General features: G+C 38.1%; 1 protein-coding gene across 1 annotated transcript in view; it reads left to right on the top strand.

Moving 5' to 3' along the window:
• The first annotated feature begins 1395 nt into the window (after positions 1-1395).
• LOC139703286 (G2/mitotic-specific cyclin-B3-like) overlaps positions 1396-24591 on the top strand; it is a 47895-nt gene continuing 24699 nt past the window's right edge. The window contains exons 1-4 of the mRNA XM_071606520.1: positions 1396-1466; positions 5873-5984; positions 8368-8454; positions 14191-14321. Of these exons, the coding sequence (XP_071462621.1) occupies positions 5889-5984; positions 8368-8454; positions 14191-14321 (314 nt within the window). The 5' untranslated portion in view covers positions 1396-1466; positions 5873-5888. The remainder of the gene's footprint in view (positions 1467-5872; positions 5985-8367; positions 8455-14190; positions 14322-24591) is intronic.

The raw sequence follows: 24591 nt of genomic DNA, 5'->3' as shown, positions 1-24591 counted from the left end.
TATGAGTTCTAATGTGAACATGTGGTGTTTGAAGTTTCTCTTACATGTCCAAGTGGAGATGTGGAATAGTCATTGGATTTGTGAGCCTGAAGTTTAGGGCCAACTTTTAGATGCTGTTTTAAGTCATGGATCTCAATGAGATAACCCAGGGAGATTTTTAAAAAGAAGAGGGCCTGGGATGCTATGAATATCTTTAATGTGGATGCTATAAGAGATTAAAAAGAGAATGGGCTAATAATAAAGTTAGGGATGTAGTTCAGTGGTAGAGTGCCTGCTACATATGCAGGAAATCCTAGATTTTATCCCTAGCATCTACACTTTCTTTTTGCCTCCACAGAGGAAGGGCAGCATTATAAATTCTGCAAGTCTTTTGTCAGTGAAAGGAAAGGGAGGAACCAGGAGACAGATGAGGGAGAAACGAAAGGCCATTATAACCAGACCAGGCAGAGATTCACACAAGAGCTTATTTGTCAGAGCTCACAAATAAAGGTCATCTTTCCATAGATGGAGAGAGGCCCCGAAATGTTCTGTCAGCTTCTGTCGGGTAGGAGTAGGGGTTGTAGCTGTGGCGCTATGGGATAGGCTCTGGGGGTGCTAGCTCAAATGTTAAATCAATACCCTATAGTCTGTTCCTCATATAATCTTCTAGTTCCTGGCACAAAGTAGGTGCTCATTAAATATTTTTTAAACAACTAAATTAATGTATAAATTTAAAAAAAAAAGAATATCTGGGTTATAGTAGCTGCCCTGCCACAATGCAGCTTTGTGATATCGGGCAGTTAACAAGCTACAATTTTATCATATGTAAATTGGCAACTTAAAAAGTACCTATCTTTTCTGGACAGAATTTAAAGCAATAAAATGTTTACAGCAATTACCACAGAGCTACTCCTGAATTAATCTTAACTTCATTAGCTCCCTGCACTTGGAGTGTCCGTTTATAAAATAGGGGCAATAACTTCTGACTTGCTTCTTTTATAAGGCCATTTCTGAAGCCTGCAGGAGTTAATGTTTGACTCTGTAAGGGGTTATTAATATTCATATTTTAGTTTGTTTGAAACGACACCATCTGGCTGCTCTCCTCTCGCCTTCCTCGGAGAGGATTATTTAAATGTAAACGTGTCTTTGGTGAAACCCATTACTCCCCGCCTGCAAGCCTAGCTGGACTGACTAATTACACTGGAAACCACACCCCAACACGAAGTCCTTTAGCTCCGGAGTTCCATTGAAAAATACTCGGCCCCCACCCGTTCCTTGCTAGTGGGAGGGAGCATCTTAGCTGTGCACGCTGATTGGCCCCCTGCTGGCCAATCACAACTGTGCTTCCTCCTTGGGCTACAGTTTTCAAAATCTGTGGGCCAATTGGAAAGAGCACAGGCCAGGCTGAGATGGACTTGTGCCGGTAAGACACGGACCTCTGTATATTTCCCTCGCCTCTCCTGTTCTGTCCTCAGTCGCGGTGTGAGGTAGGTACCTTTGGGATTGTACTGCCAGCTGGAGTGTCTGACTTTGTCTCCTGACTCCTGCCGGTGGATCCTTGGGCGTCACTCCACCCCCTTGTTACATGTGCTGGGATATGCAGCGTCCCAGCAACAAAAAGTCTCCTCCCATCACTCAGCAGTCTGAAAAACTACTACAAGGTTGGGCAAGGAGTGTGGACAAGGGGGTAAGATGACAAAGCAAGGGAGTCTGGGTCCCAGCTTTTAGATGGAGTGACCAGTATACATGCCTGAACCAGAGTACTTTTTACAAAACATCTTTCACAAGTGAAAGTGTGCAGGATCAATTTCATTTCACAAGTGCTTGTGGGATCAGATGCATTTTTAACTTGGAGAATATTACTTTAAGGATGTCTTTTAAACTACAGGTTGAAGGACATGAAGAGAGGATAGAAACATGCCCTCTCTGTTATACCTTTTATTTCCACTGGCTCTTTTCTATCCTGTCTCCAACACACTTAAGTTCTGGCTTGCCTGCCCACCCCCTGCCCCTTCCACTAAGGTCCATTTAGAATTCTAGAACGTCTGAGGTGGACCCTTAAACCATTACCTCTTAAACTTTAAGTAGTATGCAGATCACCTGGGCATATTGTTAATTTGGGATTTGGAAGGTTTAGCTTGGGGCCTGAGGTTTTAAATTTTAAATTGCTGACAGGTTCCCAGGTGATGCTAATGTTGCTCATCCATTGACCACACTTTGAATATGGAAGAAGCTCTGGTCCCATTGCCTGATTTTATTAGGTGAGGAAATTGAGGCCCACGTTGCCCAGTGCCACCCAGCTAGAACTAGACCCTATGCATCCTTCCTAGCCCAGTGCTCTTTTCAGCTGACTTTTTTTTTTAAACTGGGGAGGGGTGGCCTAACCACAGAGCCATATCCCCAGCCCTTTTTATTTTTTATTTTGTGACAGGTTCTTGCTAAGTTGCTGAGGCTGGCTTTGAACTTGTGATCCTCCTGCCTCAGCCTCAAAGCTGCTGGGATTATAGGTGTGCACCTCTGCACTTGGCCTTTCAGCTGTTTTCATTGAAACCTTGCTGTGTTCTCTCTCCAGTGCCTTGCTGTATGTAACCTGCCTTTACATGTAAAATGAAGCTGCTACTCCTTCCTTGAGACTATTTTGCTCAACTTCACTGCTGCCTTGTGTAGGTTTCAGCACCAGCCCTAGGATGCCCAACACTGTCTCTAACAATTATCAGTGTGTATATAGGGGAGATGGAAAGTCTGAAAAGGGGAAAGGATTCTAATTTTCTTGACCAAGTAAAGCTCAGGATTATGTTTGTGGTGCAAGTGGAAAATGTCCTTTTATAAAAGAATGTTTTTGGTGGTATTAGTCCTCCCCTCTTCCTCTCTTTACCCTTAATGGCAGGGAAGTTAGTTTATAGGTCATTGTATTTATCTTCAAGTTATTAGAGTTCAGGACAATGAATGTAGCATTTGACCATTATCTGAATATCCTTATTTTCTCTGAGGTTCAGTCTGTAATATCAGCTGAGGTTTTTCTAGCCTGTTGATTCCAGATTTATTCTTTCCCCTGGAAAGATAAAGGTTTCAGAGCATGAGTTTTTGGTCATCCATAAAAAAAATGTATAAGGCATGAATAATAATCGTGGTTTTCATAAAGTGTAGTTAAGCGTGGGTGCACCCAATTTTGCTTTATTGTTGCTTGGCTGAGTTTTGAGGGATGAGATGGAAAATAGATTTGGATCCAAGGCAATAGGAGAGTAAGATGCTCTATTTATTACATACCTACCATGTGTGCTTTGTAATACAGATTTATATTTGATCTGTATGCCTCCTCTTTAAGTGGTATTATAGTTGTCTTGCAAATGAGGAATCAGAGATGTTAAGTTAGCTGATGTAGAAGTTATATTGCTCAGACTCCAAAACCTGTGCCAGTTTTACTTCCCATCACTACAGCCTTTAGCTTTTTTGGAATGTTTTTAATGTGATCTGAGAGACTTCATGGTATTTTACAAAGAGCCCTAGAAGGAGCTGAATAATTTATACTGCTTAATAGTTTGTCTTGGGTAATAAGCCACGTAACTTATCTGGGGCTATAAAGTGGAGAGTTGTACCTGCTCTGCTTAATCTCATTGTTTTATTATGTTTAACTGAAATAAAATGTCAAGGCATACTTGTGTTGGCCTTTCCTCACCTACAAAATATTTAATATTCTCCATCCAAAGCAAAACCCAAATCAGCCTTCATCCTTTCTTAGGTTTCCTCCCAAGCTATAGTCTTAACTGCTTCCTTTCTTTTTTAAATTTTTTTTAACTACATGACAGCAGTGGAATGCATTACAATTCTTATTACACATATAGGACATAATTTTTCATATCTCTGTATATAAAGTATGTTCACGCCAATTTATGCCTTTATACATGTACTTATACATGTACTTTGTTTTTTTTGGTGTTACAATTCTTAATACACATATATACCACAAGTTTTCTATCTCTGTATATAAAGTATGTTGACACCCAATTCAAGTCTTCATACATGTACTTTGTATAAAGATGTCCATCACATTCCACCATCCTTGCTAATCCCTTGCCCCCTCCCTTCCCCTCCCACCCCTCTTCCCTATCTAGAATTCATCTATTCCTCCCATGCTCTCCCTCCCTACCCCACTATGAGTTAACCTCTTTATATCAGAGAAAACATTTGGCATTTGTTTTTTGCGGGGATTAGCTGACTTCACTTATTAACTGCTTCCTTTCTTAACTAGCTTGGCCCTCACCTAGCATATCAATTTCATTCTAACCAGGCCCCAACATATTCTTTCTTTTCCTATTTTTTTAAGGTACCGAGGATTGAATTCAGGTCTTGCACATGTTGGGCAGGTGTTCTACCACTGAGCTACAATCCCTAAGTCCCCCTCCCCTAACATACTCTTTATATTCAGTACTCTGAGACAAGTGAGATGTCACTGAACTCTGCATATTCAACAGCTCTGCTGGGCTTGAGCTTTTTTTGCCTGGAAGTCTACTTGGGAACCTCTTTGTCATTTAAGTCCAGATCAACTGTTATCTCCTCCATGAAGCCTTCCCCATCTCCTGACTTTCCATTACCTATTTATAGTACTGTGTTTGTTCAGGCTGCCATGACAAAATGCACAGACTGAACAGCTTCAACAATAAACATATCAACTAATCACCTCCTACAGGTCCCATCTAATACCATCAAATGGGGGGTGGTTAGAATATCAATATGAATTTTTTGGAGGGGGCAGACAAGCATTCAGTCCATAAGAAGTAACTGCCTTTATTAAATCATTTGCTACATTTTTATGCTAATGTTAAGAGTTGTGCATGTAAATACCTCAAGGGTAAATTGCACAATTTATTTCTGTTTGCATCTCTTTCCTAAAGCTACTGTTACATAGTGGTAAGTTTGTTGCATTGCCTTTGGGGGTCTTTCTTAGGAAAGTTTATTTTTTGTTAAATGAACTTGGAAATTGAATGTGGGTGGAATTGCAAGGACATTTGTATCTAAGCAGAAATGGTCTCTTGTGTATCCAAACAATGATTGCTTTTAATAATAATGTATTTACTTGTTTCTCTCTCTCTCTCTCTCTCTCTCTCTCTCTCTCTCTCTCTCTCTCTCTCTCTCTCATTATTGAGGACTCACAAACTAAAAGAACCTTTAAGGAGATAAAGTGGGGTCTCATACTGAGATGGGAAAAGGACTCTCCTCTGGGTTATAATGACTGTTAAATTCTTATGAGAAATGATTTTCAATAATTTCACTTCTTTTGCTATCTCATCTTTTGAATTTTTTTTCCTACCAGGTGTCTAGGATTGGATAAGAGTTTCTTCTGATTAAATGCAGCCTCTGAATACTGTCTGCTCTGTCATGCATAATGTGTGTGGACATCGGCTTGACTTCTCTATTAACTGTTGTGGCCAGGACCCCATGACTTATTAAAGAACATTAAATCTATCAGCTTATCTCCAGACCATATGAGCTACTTTGGACTTGATTGTTTTCAACTCAAAACTCTCATATAATTTATTCCCAGTATTTATAAGCCTGTATGATGGGCGAAGTCATAGGCTGAGTGCCTCCAGAGGATGGGAGACATTATGCTGGGCTTTTTATATAGAGTATCTCATTTAATTTGAACAACGCTTTAGAGGTAGATATGCATATTTTCATTTTATAGATGAGGTCAGTGAAACCCAGGGAGTTTTAAGTAGCTTACCCAAGCTTAATTGTGATCGAACCAAGATTTAATCCCAGATCTAAGCAACTTCAAAGTATGTTTTCTCCTCGCGATGCTATAGAGAGACTGAGTTTTTTAAAGAGTTTCCAGAGAATTCTGTGATGTTTCTGGTGAATGGTGATTTAAAGAATCCCTTTCTGATTACAGCCCTGTCTTGTACAAGATGCCACTGCCACTACTACGACAAAGCTCCAAACCTGAAACAAAGAAATTTCAGTCTGGCAAAATTGTGCCCTGTGATCATGACCTCTCCAACAAGGTTAGAACAAGTCATTTTTTTTCTCACATAGTCTTTGTATTAGCTCAGTACTATTTTTACCCCAAATCTTTTAGAATATTTCTGATTAATCTGAGAAAGTGGTGAGGGTTGGAAGCCCTTAAAAGTTGGATAATACCAGCAAGTTAGAACCTGGGGAGAAAGTTCTTTCTCATAAATATATGATTCACATGAAGGCCTCACTCCACAATTTTCAAAACCAAACAATATTCATTTCTCATTAGTGAAGTTGTCTATACTCTTTCTCTGAGAAGTTCTAAGCAACTTGCCAGGAGGCTGTACATCCTGGAAAGAGTATGAAGATTATATCAGCAAATGTGTTACCATGCTTTTTATAGAAACAGGTTGAGCATCACATTTGAAGAATGTGGGTACAGTTTAACTCTGATGTTTTGACATTTAAGATAGTCTGACATTGTTATTCTGACCCTGATATGTTCTATGTTCATCATCACATATATTTTAATCAGAATTATATTGACACTGATGAACTGTCATCAAGAGAATATTTCCTAGAGCAAACATAATTAGGCCAATTTAATTTTCTTGATTGATTTCTCTCAGTGCACATAAACATTTGCTAATCATTTTCACTTTTCTTATTAAAATGATTTTCACAGAGGGTTCAGTTTTATTCCATGTAAATTTATCAGGAAAGATTGGTTATATTGGTCAAGATTTTGTCTATATCCATTTTTCTTATAGGATATCTGCCATTTTAAGTTTCTTTTGTGGCAGTTATTTCTCCAAACCAAACTTTCTTGGAGCACATTTTTGCAAATCTAAGTTCTATTAGGCTCAGTTTCTACTGTTGTACTGATTATTTCTACCAGTAATACTAAGTAGGAATTGGATAATAGCCTGACATTTTATTTCTCATCTAATTTGTGAGAAAATAATATTTAGTTTTTTTGCTAATAATTTCTACTAAGATTATTTATCATGAATAAGATAAAAGACTAATACTTTACTTATTTCTCAGCTTAATCAGTTAGAAAACAAAAGTAATTTTTCTCAGATCTTCAAGGAATGTTACATTGTGCTGGAATAGTTTGTTGTATCATGAATCCAATTCTTTAAATTTCTGATCACTTACTATGCCATGTACTGATGGTTACTGGCATACCTGGAGAACAGAGCAAATGAGTCAGATCCTAGGGTCCTGTTTCACATTGTAAGAACTGTCTCATATAGGTAGAAGGTAGGGTTGTTCTCAGAGTTTCATAAAGGAAATCTAAGACCTAGGAGACATTAACTAAACAAAAGCTGTTAAGGAATAGAAGAGCCCTGTAGTATGGCTTGCCCTGACTTCTTGCATAGATACCTAGGAAGAAAACTCCCTCTGCTCTAGAATAGTCACTCTTCTTCTTCTCCCTTATATTCACTAACAATTATTAAAGATTAATCTGATTAACCAAACTCTTCTTAAAATTATAAATCTTTCCATGTGAGGTTTATAATCATATTGGACAGCATACTTTTTTTGTGGTGCTGGGGATTGAACCCAAGGCCTTGTACATGTGAGGCAAACACTCTACCAACTGAGCTATATCCCCAGCCCCAACAGCATATTTTTATAGGACTGGGGATGTGGCTCAGTGGTCAAGTGCCCCTGAATTCAATTCCTGATAACCCCCCAAATGCTATTTATGTTCATTTATAGTTTATATAAATATTTTTGATGGTGCTGGGGATTGAACGTATGCACGCTAGGAAAACACCCTACCATTGAGCTACACCCCCAGCCCTTTATACAAACTTAAAAAAAACTGTATTCTCTTTTTTTGATCCTTAAGTACTTAGTCAAGTAGGTTATCATTCTAATTTTACTGATAAGAAAATTGAGGCTCAGAGATTAAGTGATTTGTCTATGGTCAGCAGTTAGTAAAGAGCTGATTCTGAATCAGGATTTAGGTATGTACACTATTATCCTTATTAGAAATGTCTTAGATCAGCTACTTTAACATAAATATTTGTTAGATTATTGAACTAAGTTACCAGGAAGCACCAATATTAAAGCAACAACTAGGAGTGGTGGTGGTTAATCTTGGATAGGATATCCATAATTATGAAAAGAGTAAGAGGAAAAATGAGCTTCATCAAGCTATTTCCTCATTCTGAGAGTTACTCTGAAGGTTACCTTGTCTCTTCACAGTCTTGTCTCCATCATCAGTGACAGTTATCTTCTGGGATTCTACTAGCATCTCTGAGGACTGAAATTTTCTTTTGCTGTAGTTTATGCAGCTTATCATATGTATCCCTAGTTACTTGGAAATTCTGGAGTTTTTCTAAGCCTTGAAGATGACCCATAGTCCCTGAAGAGACTGTTCATAATTGGATATGTCATTTACCTCTTCTTTTTCAGAAGGGGGAGAATCACCAAGCAAAAATATCTCCATTTTCACCTCAGGGGATGGTCAAAAAGAGATCAGCTTTTGAAGATCTTACCAATGTGAGTATACTAGTTCAATTCTTTGCTGTGATTTTTGCACAAGCCTTATATAACCTCTTCCTTGAAGGATCTTTCCAGTTACTAGACACTGACCCTCTTTGGAATGGTAAGAGCGGGTTTTATTTGGAATCAATGACCTAATTTCACAAACTGCAGGGGCTCTTCTACTGATACAAACCATTTGGGTCAATTGGTAGGATTCTCTGGGCGTGGCAGATAGTGTGATTAGCAGATATGAAATTGTGGATCACTATGAAAACAATGGGATATTGTGTTTTCCTCAGGTCCAGAGGTGGCTCAGCTGTCTTCCTAGGCTCTGGAGATAAGTATTTTGGTGTAATCATTGTATTCTATGGTAGTATTTATCGATTCAAGCACTATGGATATTTTGGGCAGGACAGTTTTTTTTTATTGTTTAGGCTGGACCTCAACCAGCGTATCTGTCTCCCAGATATTATATTCCAGCATCATCCCAGTCATAGTGACAATCAAAAATACCTCCTGAATCCACAGAACCATTGAGAACCAAAGTTCAAAGATCTGGTCTTCAACTATGAAAATCTAGAATCTCAATTTTGATTTGAATTCTTGAGTATACCTCCAAGTCACCTACCTTCTGGTATTATTAAGGTACCAGCAAAAATAATGATTAATAGACTATTGTTAGTTGAATATAAAATCAGGACAAATGATAGTCTTTGGTCATAGAAAATAGTAATAACTGATGCCTACTGAATGCTTACTATGTGCTTATTAGGCAATAATTTAAGTACTTTTTTCCTATATCCACTTACTTAAATATAACTCTATGAGGTAGATACTGTAATTATCTCTATTTTACAGATGAGGACTTTATCATTATTGACATTGAAGTCTATTTCATCCAGGCTATAGAGAAACCTGGTGAACTATTCTTGCCTCTTATAATAGAGTGCTTCTATGGCTGCCAAAATACCTGTATCTACCAGGTGATGCTTTAACTCACTGGGCAAGACAGGATAAGCTTTAGCAAGGTTCTTTTCTTTGGATCCCTGCTATTTAGAATCAGTGTGATCACCTTTCTACTAATGCAGTGTCTTTTCTCTGCAGATTTCAGCATGTATGTTAGCTTTCTGTGTAATTTCAGATTTGCTATCAGTTGGTAGAAAGAGCTCCCTTACATACATATACCTATAATTTAGGTTCTTTCATGGCTTATTTAACCACACATCTAGAAACTTGATTGAAATAAGGTAGCCACAGATGCAGTCCATCTTTTTTGTAACTTTCGTTTACCTGCAGAGCCCATGGAGGAATGCAGTGGAACTGTCCAAGGTGTCTTTGTCCATTTAGGCTACTATAACAAAATACCTTAAGCTGGGTAACCTGTTGTTTATACAACAAAAATTTATTGCTCACAGTTTTAGAGACTGGGAAATCCAAACTCAGGGTGCTGGTGAATTTGTTATCTGATAAAGTATTCATTTTTCATGATCGATGTTTTCTAGCTCTGTCCTCACAAGCCAGTGGGGAAATCAAGCTTCTTTAGGCCTCTTTTATAAGGATACTAGTCCCATTCATGAGAGCTCTCCTCTCATGACTTAATCACTGCCCAAAAGGCCCCATCTCCTAATATTACCACATTGGGGATTAGGTTTCAACATATGAGTTGAGGTGCAGGCACAGCTATTCAGATCATAGTAGTCTCAAAGCATGTGAGAGACCAACATTCTTGCCAAGTCTCAGTCCTTTTTCCCATGACGTTTATTTCACCATTCAGAAATAACAGACACAAACGAATTGTACCAATAATAGGAAATCCATGTAGATATGCAGGACTTCCTTATAGGGGGCAGAAAGTGGGGAACAAGGCATCCCAAAGCAGCATCTCTGCCTGTAGCTTTCCAGAAGCTCAGTAAGCCCATTTCTCTTCTATCATGTGCCACCACACCTGGCTAAAGTTCTAAAGATTGTTTTGGTCACCTTGAATGATCTTTGGTGCTTTCCACAGAAAGTTCCACCAATATAATGTACCTAAGCTATTCCTAGGGTCTAGAGTCTACAGATGTCTGAACTTATCAATTTTAGGTTTGAGGGCTGTGAGTTTTAGGGATTCCCTATCTGGTAATTTGCTTCTTCCTTTCAATAGTACTAGATTTCCATGTCCCTATCTCTGTCATCTTTTCAACATTTGCTATAGTCAGGTCCTTGCCTGACAACTAGAATTGATCTGTTTTGATTCTTTAATAAACTGAGTTTTTCTTTCCATCTCCTTTATCATTTTTAGCATGGGAAGAATTTTTGATACGTTAGAACTGGTGCTAAGCTAGTAGACAAGGAGATGGGGCCTATATCTATAAACCATTTGCCTAAATGGTTTTGTGACAATAGGATTTTCATCTCTATTCTCTCGTTTCATATTATGAAGAAGTATAGGTAAAGGTCCCCTTAAGCTTAGGTCTGAAAGTAACAATGCTTTGAATCTGCACATATGGCAGATAGAAGGGTTCCACCTTGGGGGTTAGGGTCTCCACCTCTCTTCTGCCAAAAATGCACCTACTATCCCATTCTGAATCTTGATTGCACATATGAGTACTTTGGAAAACTCTAGGTGAAATTAAATGAAAACTCCCCTCTTCAAAAAAAGAGCAGTCCTCATTTTGTATTTGTCAGTGGGAAATGAAGCCAGAGGTGGATAACCTGAGGTATTAAGAAAGAATTTCCTACTGATTTGTAGTTGCTTATTATGATCTAATCATACAGAGGCACTCTTTTTTTCTACTGTTCATTTGGAAATAAATTTAAATTTACAGTGTTGTAGAAATAAAAAAATAGTGCAACAAACATCCCTATACATTACCCTATACACTCTAGGACTTCCTTGTAGGAGGCAGAGTGGGGAACAAGGCCCTTTATCCCTAATGACTTAAGTCTTTATTTCCTAAGAATAGGTAAATTGTCTTATACAACCACAGAACAGTTATCAATTCATATTGATAAATTTATATTCATATTGAATAGCACTATAGTTATACATTTACATGATACAGCACTTTTATGTAATCAGTCATCCATATTCCAGTTTTGTCAGTTGGCCTATAAATATCCTTGATGACATTTTCCCCCTCCAGTAAAGGATCCAGTCTAGGATCACATATTACATTACTTTGTGTTTTTAGCCTCTTATCTGGGACATTTCCATAGCCTTGTTCTTTAATAATATTACCACTTATGAAAGATACAGTCACACCCAACTCCCCTCTTCAAAAAAAGAGCAGTCCTCATTTTGTATTTGTCAGATTATTTTTCTTGTGATTAGATTGATGTTATACATTGTTGGCTAAAATGTTGTGCAGGTGATGTACTGTCCTCGTAGAATCACATCTTAAGCACATGCTGCCTATTGGCCTTTCATTGGTAATGTTATTTATTTACTTATTTATTTATTTTTGTGGTATTGGGAATTGGACCCAGGGGTGCTCTACCAATTGAGCTACATCCCAAGCCCCCTTTTTTTATTTGAGATAGGGTCTTTCTACATTGCTGAGGTTGGCCTCAAACTTGTAATTCCCCTGCCTTATACTTCCGGGTAGCTGCAATTCTAGGCATGTGCTACTGTGACCAGCTGCTAATGTTATTTTGATCACCTGGTTAAGCTGTTGCCTGATTTCTCCCCTGCATAATTATTGTTTATTTTTTTCCTCTTGCAACTAATAAGTAGTCTGTAGGACATATTCTTAAGAGCTTGCAAATAATCTGCTCTTCATCAAAATGTCCCCTAGGTGGGACACCATCCTTGATGATTTCTGCCTAAATTAATCTTTATTATGATTTTTCTTACTCCAGCACTCACTCCTCATTTACCAGTCTTTCCCTGGCATTCTGCTACAAGCTTGAGCCTTCCCTTCTCCCCTGTAATTATTGGTGTGGGCTCATCAATTCCTGTTGTTTTCAGTGGTTCATTGTTCACTATACTTTATTTTAGTGCTCAAATTGTTTTAGATTTTTCCAGTAGGAGTCCTTGCAATTTTATTACTCTGTCCTTGTGACATGCTTTCAATATTTTTTGAGCATTTTCTTTCTAACATAAACAAGATGTTCCAAGCTCATCTTACTCCAACTCTGTCCCCAGCCCTATGGCAAACCATTTCTCCAAAGAGTTCTGGTTTCTCTCAATGGAAGTGGTATTAGATACCAAGGTCTCAGTACTACGTGTGTTACTGGGATATTTGCTTTTTCTGCTCTTCCAGAAGACAGAGGTAAGAAATTTCTGTACACATGTTATGGTTTGGATATATGGTGTCCCCTAAAAGCTCATTGTGAGACAATGCAAGGAAGTTTATAGGTAAAATGATTGAGTCATGAGAGCTTTAACTTAATCAGTGCATTAATCTACTGATATGGATTAATTGGGCTGTAACTATAGGCAAGAAAGGTGTTGGTAGAGGAGGTAGGTCACTGGGGGCATGCCTTTGGGGGTTATAGTTTGTCCCTGGTGAGCAGAGCTTTCTATCTGCTTCCTGATTGTCATGTCCTGAGCTGCTCTTCTCTTCCACACCTTTCTGCCATGATGTTCTGCTTTACCTTGGGCCCAGAGTAACACAGTCAAACTTTTGTGGAACTGAGGAGACCTCTGAAAATATGGGCCGTAAATTAACTTTTCCTTCTGTTTGTTATTCTTGTCAGGTCTTTTGGTCACAGAGGTGAAAAAACTGAAATAACACACAAACCCACAAATAAGTGTATTTAAGCACATGTATAGCTATATATATATATACAGATATACGACCAATATACAGACACATACTTACTTTGAGAATTCATGAATTTTCACAACTCTAATTCTAATACACAGATTTTTGTATTCCCTGATTCATATTTGTATATTCCTTCTTTTACAGTAACCTGAGTTTCTAAGAATATCAACATGTTTAATCAATACTGTAATATAACCAAGAGTTTCAACATTATTTCATTTATACCTCTGTAATAAAGATAGCCCACTGAAAAGTTTCAGATTTATTTGTTATATCCATTCTCCACAAACCATCCTGACTGAGAATATATACTTTGAGGGTATATAGTTGAATTGTTTTTTTCTTGACTTTGATTTTCTCTTCCTTTTTCCTTTAATGTGATTATAGTATTTATTCAAATTAAGTTCATTTATTTCATTTCAAAACTGTAATTTTTAAGTTTATTTTTCCTGACATTATTCGTAATTCCATAATTTTTCATATTGTTTAATAGAGTTTGTCAGGATTAGAGTCTGGTCAAACTCTTGTGAATCCCATGTTAAATAAACGTCACTAAATGAGACAGGATAGTTTTATCACAGGTAGTGTTGTGTTAGAGATCTATCCCCCCAAATTCGTTGGTCTTGGCATATCCAGACAGAAAAGCCATTTTTCTCCTTTGAACATCTTTTCAGGTCAAAGTAGAATGTGATATTAACAAAAATTTTTTTCAGTTATTTGCCAGTCAGTATGCCTGGCATGGTGATCAAAATTATATCTCATATTCCATGGAATAGCAGCATTTAGGGTTCTACTTAGCTAATATATACTAGTACTTTATACTGATTTTTTTTCCTGCTGGCTTCCACTGTTATCGGTTGTAAGATATTTGGATTATCACTCCTGGGAACACACAGTTGTTCAGGATGGAGATGTGGGTCCAGACTTTCTTATAAGAATCACTTATTGGGTAAGTCGTGGTTCTCTTCAATTTCTGGTCTGCTCCTCCCATTTTTTATAGGCTTCTCAAAGTCAACCTGCACAGTCCAAGAAGGAAGCCAATAAGGAGATTGTAAAAGATGTTTTCAAGAATATAAGCAAGAATAGGTGTGTTTACGGATCTGCTAAACACAAGGAGATGAAAATGAAAAGGTAAGAGGTGACTCAGATGGTATTGTTTTTGATGGTAAAGAAAAGTGTGTGACATCCTTTTGTCTTCCCTAAGAACATGTTTAGTGAGCCACAGTGGTGACTAGCACATTTACCCTGAATGCTGAAGAGTTACAGGCCACTTCTCTCTCCTCTTTCATGGTGTGTGTGCTTTTGAAAGATCCATTGTTGTTATTGAGAATTTTCCAAAAGACCTTATGTTAATCTTTTCTCTATTTTGGTAATTCAGTCTCTGTTTGAGCTGGTCTGTGCAAGGGAGTGTGGAGGCAACTTAACATTTCAAGGGACTCTCAGCATGTGACTGATAGTTCACCAGTTATCTCATCAGAAGCTTTGCCCCTTGTCACTTAAGAGGAATTACTATCTCCATGGGCCAAATCCATGTGTCTTCCAACTGTTACAGATAACTGTTTACATGCTGGACAAGCAGAGATGAGCATTGCCCATCTAAGATGGGAAAAATAATTTGCTTCTGAGAAAACTTTTCTTTGTGGTGCTGGGGATCAAACCCAGGGCCTTATGAATGCTAAGCAACACTCCAAAACTGAGCCATATCCCCAGCCCACTCTTACTGGAAAAAGACTTAGAAAGTAGAGAGTGACACCTTTCTGTATTCTCTCTTTATTCTAGTGGGAATTACTTCTTTAGAATTTCTTATTCCAATCTGCATTTGAATAGATTAGGTAAATGACTATGCAGGGCTATGCATAGGTTCCTGTGAGTAGGATATAAAGGTTGGGAGCTGAGTGTGGTGGTGCACAGCTGTAATCTAGAGACTTAAGAGGCTGAGACAGTAGAATCTCAAGTCCAAGGTCAGTCTTAGCACTTAGTGAGGGCCTAAGCAATTTAGCAAGACCCTGCCTCAAAATAAAATATAAAAAGGGCTTGGGGATATGGCTCAATGATAAAGTACACCTCTGAGTTCAATCCCTAGTACTCTACAAAAAACAAAAAAGAAAAGGTTAGGAACTCCAAAAAATTAACTTGCTGTGTGCATAGAACTCTTTGCTAATTGCCCAGCAGAAAGAAATCAAACCAGAAAATTAGCATTTATACCTACTTGGTTTCCTGCTGAAATGTAATTCTGAGGTTGGGTTTACATGTATATTTGACCTGATGCTGGCTCTTAATTGGATATTTGATTTATTTTTAGTTAATCTTTGTTGTTGGTTAGGGGTCTAACTTCATTATTTTGCATGGAGATATTTACTTTACCCAGTCTTGAGAAGATTAATCTTTTTCCTCTTGTATTGGCATACTTGTCAAAACAATTCAATATAAATATAAGGGTTTATATCTGGACTCTCAGTTTTATTCCACTGACCTATATGTCTGTCATTACCTATCATTATGCCAGTACCACACTGTCTGGATAACTGTACCTTTGTAGTACATTTTGAAATTGGGAATTGTGAATCCTGTGTTATGGCTTGGATCTGAAATGTCCCCCCAGAAGCTTGTGTGTTGAAAGCATAATTCTCAGTGCAACAAGGTTTAGAGATGGAGCTATTAGGATATGATTAGGGCTCTGATCTTATCACTAGATTAATCTATTGATAGCTGAATGGGCTATTGAATGGTAACTATAGGCAGGTGGGGTGTGGCTGGAGGAACTAGGCTGGGGGTGCAGATTTGGACTATATATGTCCTTAGCCCCTTCCTCTCTCTCTCTCCTCCCAGGCTGCCATAAGCTGAGCAGCTTTCATCTACAATGCCCTTCTTTCATGATGTTCTGCCTCACCTCATACCCAGAGTGATAGAGTCACCTAACATCAACTGAACTTCTGAAGCTGTGAACCCAAAATAAAACTTTTCCTTCTCCAAGTTGTTCTTGTCAGGTATTTTGGTCACAATGACGAAAAACTGACTAACACATCCTCCAAACCTTTTTCTTTTTAAAGATTGTTTTCACCATTCTGAGTGCCTAGCAATTCCACATAAATTTTAGGTTCAGCCTGTCAAATTCTACAAATAAGTCAGCTAGGATTCTTGTAGAAATTGCCTTATATCTGTAAATCAACTTGGCAAATACTGCCATCTTTTTTTTTTTATTGTTGGTTGTTCAAAACATTACATAGTTCTTGATATATCATCTTTCACACTTTGCTTCAAGTGGGTTATGAACTCCCATTTTTAGCCCATATACAGATTGCAGAATCACATCAATTACACATCCATTGATTTACATATTGCCATACTAGTGCCTGTCGTGTTCTGCTACCTTTCCTATCCTCTACTATCCCCCCTCCCCTCCCCTCCCCTCCCCTCTTCTCTCTCTACCCCCTCTACTGACCTTCATTTCTCCCCCTTGTATTATTTTTCCCTTTCCCCTCCTTTCCTCTTGTATGTTCTTTTGTATAAGCCTGAGGGTCTCCTTCCATTTCCATGCAATTTCCCTTTTCTCTCCCTTTCCCTCCCACCTCTCATCTCTGTTTAATGTTAATCTTCTTCTCATGCTCTTCGTCCCTACTCTGTTCTTAGTTACTCTCCTTATATCAAAGAAGACATTTGGCATTTGTTTTTTAGGGATTGGCTAGCTTCACTTAGCATAATCTGCTCTAGTGCCATCCATTTCCCTGCAAATTCTATGATTTTGTCATTTTTTAATGCAGAGTAATACTCCATTGTGTATAAATGCCACACTTTTTAAATCCATTCCTCTATTGAAGGGCATCTGCGTTGGTTCCACAGTCTTGCTATTGTGAATTGAGCTGCTATGAACATCGATGTAGCAGTGTCCCTGTAGCATGCTCTCTTTAGGTCTTTAGGGAATAGACCAAGAAGGGGAATAGCTGGGTCAAATGGTGGCTCCATTCCCAGCTTTCCAAGAAATCTCCATACTTCTTTCCAAATTGGCTGCACCAATTTGCAGTCCCACCAGCAATGTACAAGTGTACCCTTTTCCCCACATCCTCGCCAGCACTTGTTGTTGTTTGACTTCCTAATGGCTGCCAATCTTACTGGAGTGAGATGGTATCTTAGGGTGGTTTTGATTTGCATTTCTCTGACTGCTAGAGATGGTGAGCATTTTTTCATGTACTTGTTGATTGATTGTATGTCCTCCTCTGAGAAGTGTCTGTTCAGGTCCTTGGCCCATTTGTTGATTGGGTTGTTTGTTATCTTACTGTCTAATTTTTGGAGTTCTTTGTATACTCTGGATATTAGGGCTCTATCTGAAGTGTGAGGAGTAAAGATTTGTTCCCAGGATGTAGGCTCTCTATTTACCTCTCTTATTGTTTCTTTAGCTGAGAAAAAACTTTTTAGTTTGAGTAAGTCCCATTTGTTGATTCTAGTTATTAACTTTTGTGCTATGGGTGTTCTATTGAGGAATTTGGAGCCCGACCCCACAGTATGTAGATCGTAGCCAACTTTTTCTTCTATCAGACGGCGTGTCTCTGATTTGATATCAAGCTCCTTGATCCATTTTGAATTCACTTTTGTGCATGGCGAGAGAAAGGGATTCAGTTTCATTTTGTTGCATATGGATTTCCAGTTTTCCCAGCACCATTTGTTGAAGATGCTATCCTTCCTCCATTGCATGCTTTTAGCCCCTTTATCAAATATAAGATAGTTGTAGTTTTGTGGATTGGTTTCTGTGTCCTCTATTCTGTACCATTGGTCCACCTGCCTGTTTTGGTACCAGTACCATGCTGTTTTTGTTACTATTGCTGTGTAGTATAGTTTGAAGTCTGGTATCGCTATACCGCCTGATTCACACTTCCTGCTTAGCATTGTTTTTGCTATTCTGGGTCTTTTATTTTTCCATATGAATTTCATGATTGCTTTCTCTATTTCTACAAGAAATGCCATTGGGATTTTGATTGGCATTGCATTAAACCTATAGAGAACTTTTGGTAATATCGCCATTTTGATGATGTTAGTTCTGCCTATCCATGAACAGGGTATATTTTTCCATCTTCTAAGATCTTCTTCTATTTCTCTCTTTAGGGTTCTGTAGTTTTCATTGTATAAGTCTTTCACCTCTTTTGTTAGGTTGATTCCCAAGTATTTAATTTTTTTTGAAGATATTGTGAATGGAGTGGTTGTCCTCATTTCCATTTCAGAGGATTTGTCACTGATATACAGGAATGCCTTTGATTTATGCGTGTTGATTTTATATCCTGCCACTTTGCTGAATTCATTTATTAGCTCTAATAGTTTCTTTGTAGAGCCTTTTGGGTCTGCTAGGTATAGAATCATATCATCTGCAAATAGTGATAATTTAAGTTCTTCTTTTCCTATTTTTATGCCTTTAATTTCTTTCGTCTGTCTAATTGCTCTGGCCAGCGTTTCGAGAACTATGTTGAACAGAAGTGGTGAAAGAGGGCATCCCTGTCTTGTTCCAGATTTTAGAGGGAATACCTTCAATTTTTCTCCATTCAGAATGATGCTAGCCTGAGGCTTAGCATAGATTGCTTTTACAATATTGAGGTATGTTCCTGTTATCCCTAGTTTTTCTAGAGTTTTGAACATAAAGGGATGCTGTACTTTGTCGAATGCTTTTTCCGCCTCTATCGAGATGATCATATGGTTCTTATTTTTAAGTCTATTGATGTGGTGAATAACATTTATTGATTTCCGTATATTGAACCAGCCTTGCATCCCAGGGATGAATCCTACTTGATCATGGTGCACAATGTTTTTGATATGTTTTTGTATCCGATTCGCCAGAATTTTATTGAGGATTTTTGCATCTAGGTTCATTAGAGATATTGGTCTGAAGTTTTCTTTCTTTGAAGTGTCTTTGTCTGGTTTAGGTATCAGGGTGATGTTGGCCTCGTAGAATGAATTTGGAAGTTCTCCCTCTTTTTCTATTTCCTGAAGTAGCTTGAAAAGTATTGGTGTTAGTTCCTCTTCAAAGGTTTTGTAAAATTCTGCTGTATACCCATCCGGTCCTGGGCTTTTCTTAGTTGGTAGTCTTTTGATGGTTTCTTCTATTTCCTCGATTGATATTGGTCTGTTTAGGTTGTCTGTATCCTCCTGACTCAATCTGGGCAGATCATATGACTTAAGAAATTTATCTATGCCTTCACTATCTTCTAATTTATTGGAGTATAAGGATTCAAAATAATTTTTGATTATCTTCTGTATTTCTGAAGTGTCTGTTGTGATATTGCCTTTTTCATCCCGTATGCTAGTAATTTGAGTTCTCTCTCTTCTTCTCTTCGCTAGCATCGCTAAGGGTCTGTCGATTTTGTTTATTTTTTCAAAGAACCAACTTTTAGTTTTGTCAATTTTTTCAATTGTTTCTTTTGTTTCGATTTCATTAATTTCAGCTCTGATTTTAATCATTTCTTGCCTTCTACTTCTTTTGCTGTTGTTTTGCTCTTCTTTTTCTAGGATTTTGAGATGAAGTATGAGATCATTTATTTGTTGGTTTTTTCTTTTTTTAAGGAATGAACTCCAAGCAATGAATTTTCCTCTTAGAACTGCTTTCAATGTGTCCCATAGATTCCGATATGTTGTGTCTGTGTTTTCATTAATCTCTAAGAATTTTTTAATTTCCTCCTTGATGTCTTCTATAACCCATTGATCATTCAGTAACCTATTGTTCATTCTCCAAGTGATGTATGCTTTTTCCTTCCTTCTTTTATTGTTGATTTTCAGTTTCATTCCATTATGATCAGATAGGATGCATGGTATTATCTCTACTCCTTTATATTGTCTAAGAGTTGCCCTGTGACATAATATATGATCTATTTTTGAGAAGGATCCATGTGCTGCTGAGAAAAAAGTGTAACTGCTTGATGTTGGGTGGTATATTCTATATATGTCAATTAAGTCTAGGTTATTAATTGTGTTATTGAGTTCTATAGTTTCCTTATTCAACTTTTGTTTGGAAGATCTGTCCAGTGGCGAGAGAGGTGTGTTGAAGTCTCCCATGATTATTGTATGGTGGTCTATTAGACTCTTGAACTTGAGAAGAGTTTGTTTGATGAACATAGCTGCACCATTGTTTGGGGCATATATATTTATGATTGTTATGTCTTGTTGGTGTATGGTTCCCTTAAGCAGTATGTAGTGTCCCTCTTTATCCCTTTTGATTAACTTTGGCTTGAAATCTATTTTATTTGATATGAGTATGGACACTCCTGCTTGTTTCCGAAGTCCATATGAGTGATATGATTTTTCCCAACCTTTCACCTTCAGCCTATGTATGTCTTTTCCTATCAAATGCGTCTCCTGTAGGCAGCATATTGTTGGGTCTTGTTTTGAGATCCATTCTACTAGCCTGTGTCTCTTAATTGGTGAGTTTAAGCCATTAACATTTAGGGTTATTATTGAGATATGGGTTGTTGTTCCAGCCATATTTGTTTATTTATGTTACTAAACATGGTTTGTTTTCCTGTTTGATTATTCCCCCCCCTTTACTGTCCTACCTCCCACTGTTGGTTTTCATTGTTATTTTCCATTTCCTCTTCCTGTAATGTTTTGCCAAGGATGTTTTGAAGAGATGGTTTTCTAGCTGCATATTCTTTTAACTTTTGTTTGTCGTGGAAGGTTTTAATTTCATCTTCCATCCTGAAGCTTAATTTCGCTGGATACACAATTCTTGGTTGGAACCCATTTTCTTTCAGTGTTTGAAATATGTTATTCCAGGATCTTCTAGCTTTCAAAGTCTGTGTTGAAAGATCAGCTGTTATCCTGATTGGCTTGCCCCTAAATGTAATCTGCTTCCTTTCTCTTGTAGCTTTTAAAATTCTCTCCTTATTCTGTATGTTGGGCATCTTCATTATAATGTGTCTAGGTGTGGATCTCTTATAATTTTGCACATTCGGCGTCCTGTAGGCTTCTAGAATTTGGGATTCTGTCTCATTCTTCAAGTCTGGGAAGTTTTCTCGTATTATTTCCTTGAATAAATTGCTCATTCCTTTGGTATGGAGTTCTATACCTTCCTGTATCCCAATGACTCTTAAGTTTGGTCTCTTAATGTTATCCCATATTTCTTGGATGTTCTGCTCATGGTTTCTTAACAGTCTTGCTGAGCTGTCTATGTTCTTTTCAAGTTGAAATACTTTGTTTTCATTGTCTGATGTTCTATCTTCTAAGTGTTCTACTCTGCTGGTAGTATTCTCAATTGAGTTTTTAAGTTGGTTTATTGCTTCCTGCATTTCTAGGATTTCTGTTTGTTTGTTTTTTATAACCTCTATCTCCCTGTATAGTTGATCCTTTGCTTCCTGGATTTGTTTGTGTAATTCCTTGTCGAAGTGATCTTTCATTGTCTGATTTTGCTGTCTAATGTCTTCCTTGATACTCCAGATCATCTGAAGCATATATATCCTGAATTCTTTATCTGACATTCCATCTGCTGCAGCTGTTACCTCTTCTAAAGTTGAGTTGACCTGCATTGCTTGTAGTCCTTTCTTTCCTTGTCTTTTCATACTGCTTGCGTTTCTTTCTTCTTGGTGAAACTGTTGTGTTTTTGAAATTTCCCCCCCCCTATATATTTATATTGCTCTTGTATAGTTGAAAAGTCTCCCTTGCAGTTGCGGGTGGGGGTTCTGCTCTGCCCCTCCTCCAATTGGTGTGAGGTATCTACCACGCCTGCGGACCCCTGGGCCTGATCCGCCGTTCTGTCGCAGGTCTGCCTACCTTGCAGGTGGGGGCGAAGGCTCTGCCCTGCCCCTCCTACCACGCCCGGGGACCGCTAGGCCTGATCTGCAGGTTGGTCGCTGGTCTGCCCACCTTGCGGGCACGGGTGTCAGTTCCGCTCCGCCCCCACTCCAATTGGGGTCACTTGACCACCACACAGGCGGGCCGCTGGGCCTGATCTGGGCGCGGGCGAAGGCTCTGCTCTGCCCCTACTCCAGTTGGGGTGAAGTGTGTACCACGCTGGCAGGCCGCTGGGCCTGATCCGCCGGTCTGTCACAGGTCTGCTTACCTTGCCGGCGCGGGCGGCGGCTCTGCCCTGCCCCTCCTACCACGCCTGCAGACCGCTGGGCCTGATCTGCAGGTTGGTCGCAGGTCTGCCTACCTTGCGGGCGCGGGTGGCGGCCCCGCTCCTCCCCTCTGGCTCGACGACAAAGCGAGAGAGACTCCAAATACTGCCATCTTAACAATTCTAAGTCTTCTAATCCATGAACATATAATGTCTTTCTATTTATCTAGATCTTTATTCCAACATTTTAAATAGTTTTCAGAGTGTAAGTTTTACATATGTTTTATTAAATTTGTTTCTAGCATTTCATTATTATTGATATTACCATAATTGGATTTTTTCCTTTAATTTCATTTTCAGACAGATCATTACAAGTATGGTGACACACAGATTATTGATTAAATTATTTATTCTAATAGTTTTGTGTGTGTGTGTGTGGAGGAGTTCCTTAGGCTTTTCTCTATATAAAATCATTGTCATTTGCTGACACAGACAATTTTACTTATTCATTTCCAATAGGGATGTCTTTGTGTAGAATTTTGTTGCCTCATTTATTAAAAAAAAATTTGGAGCCAGCTATGGTGGTGCACACCTATAATCCCACTGGTTCAGAACACTGAGGCAGGAAGATTGCAAGTTCAAAGCCAGCCTCAGCAACTTGGTGAGGCCCTAAGCAACTTAGTGAGATCCTGTATCTAAATAAAAAATAAAAAGGGCTGGGAATGTAGTTCAATGGTTAAGTGCCTCTGGGTTCAATCCTGGGTATAAAAAAATGGTACTGGGAATTTAACCCAGGGGTACTTTACCAATGAAGAATATCCCTAACTCTATTTATTTATTTATATTTTGTGATAGGGTCTCTTTAAGTTGCTTAGAGTCTCATTAAAATGTTAAGGCTGGCCTTGAACTTGTGATCCTCCTATCTGACCACCAAAGTCACTGGGATTACAGGTGTGTGCCACTGCTCCCAGCTTTCTTGCCTTATTGCCCTAGTTAGAACCTTTGGTACAGTGCTGAATAAAAGAGTGTCAGAGTTGGGCCTCCTTATCTTTTTCCTCATCATGGGGGGGGGATATTGTATCACCATTAACCATGATGTTATCTTTTGTATTTTTTTGTATATGCCTTTATTAGTTTATGGAATTGCCTTCCTAATCCTAGTTTGTTGGGTGCTTTTTATTATGAAAGGCTGGGATTTTGTCATGATTTTTCTTAATGTAATGATAATGATCAAATTTTTTTTTTTAATTCCATTGGTGTATTATAGTACATGAATTGAATTTTGGATGTTAAACTAAGCTTGTATTCCTGGGTTAAGTCCTACTGGATTAAGGTTTCTTAACCCTTTATACATTGCTGGGTTTGACTTGTTAGTATTTTGTTGTGGATTTCTACATCTCTAGTCATAAGAGGTATTGATCTTTAGTTTTCTTGTGATATCTGTGTGGTTTAGGGTATCTTCATGAAGAACTGGTATTAATTCTTTAAATATTTTATAGAATTCACCATTGAATTCCTGGAGTTTTCTTTGAGGATAGGTTTTTGATTATTATTCAGTGTTTTTACTTATTACAGGTCTATTCAGATTTTTAAATTTCTTCCTTAATAGGATTTGGTAGTTTGCATCTTCCTAGGAATTTGTCCATTTCATCTAAATTATCTCACTTATTGGCATGAAATTATTTATATCATTTCTGTAAGTGTTTTAAGCATATTAATTTGTCAGATAGTCACAACAAGTCTATGAGGGGGACATTATTATGATCCCCATTTTATAGGTGGAAAAACTGAAATACAGAGAGTTAAACTTGCCCAGTGTAACCCAGGTCATAAGTGGAGGAGCCAGGATTTGAATTCAGGCAATCTGTTTCCAATAAGCATGGATGTTCCTATCATAGCTAGACTATTTGAATATTGCCTCTAAAAGTTCTCATTAGGAAGGACCTGGAACCTGTCTTGTCTGGTAAAACTTTTGAGGCAATTTTATTTAAATTGCTCAATTAATTTTTACAATACAGTGTTTTTAAATTACATTTCTAGAGTTCTATAGCTATTACCACTATCTGATTTTGTATTTTATTACCATCAAAAATACCCCAACCCTATTAAGAGTCCCTTTCCTTTTCCAGTCCCCCTCTCCAACTCCTCCTGATCCCAGCCTCAGTAACCATTAATCTACTTTCTGTTATTGATATATATTTATGGATGTATTTATTCTGAATATTTCATATAAGTGCAGTTATATGAGATTTAATCTTTAGAGGCAGATATTCCCCCTGCTCAGAGATTTTATTTACCTTTAATTATCACTCTTTTTTATTCTGATTTCTAGTCTTCCAGTGATTTGGTCACACTAGGTTAGGCACTCTAATT

The sequence above is a fragment of the Marmota flaviventris genome, chromosome X, assembly GCF_047511675.1.
Source record: "Marmota flaviventris isolate mMarFla1 chromosome X, mMarFla1.hap1, whole genome shotgun sequence".
Lineage (NCBI taxonomy): Eukaryota > Metazoa > Chordata > Mammalia > Rodentia > Sciuridae > Marmota > Marmota flaviventris.
The sequence above is the reverse complement of the archived record's forward strand: the minus strand, read 5'-3'. Positions and strand labels throughout refer to the sequence as shown.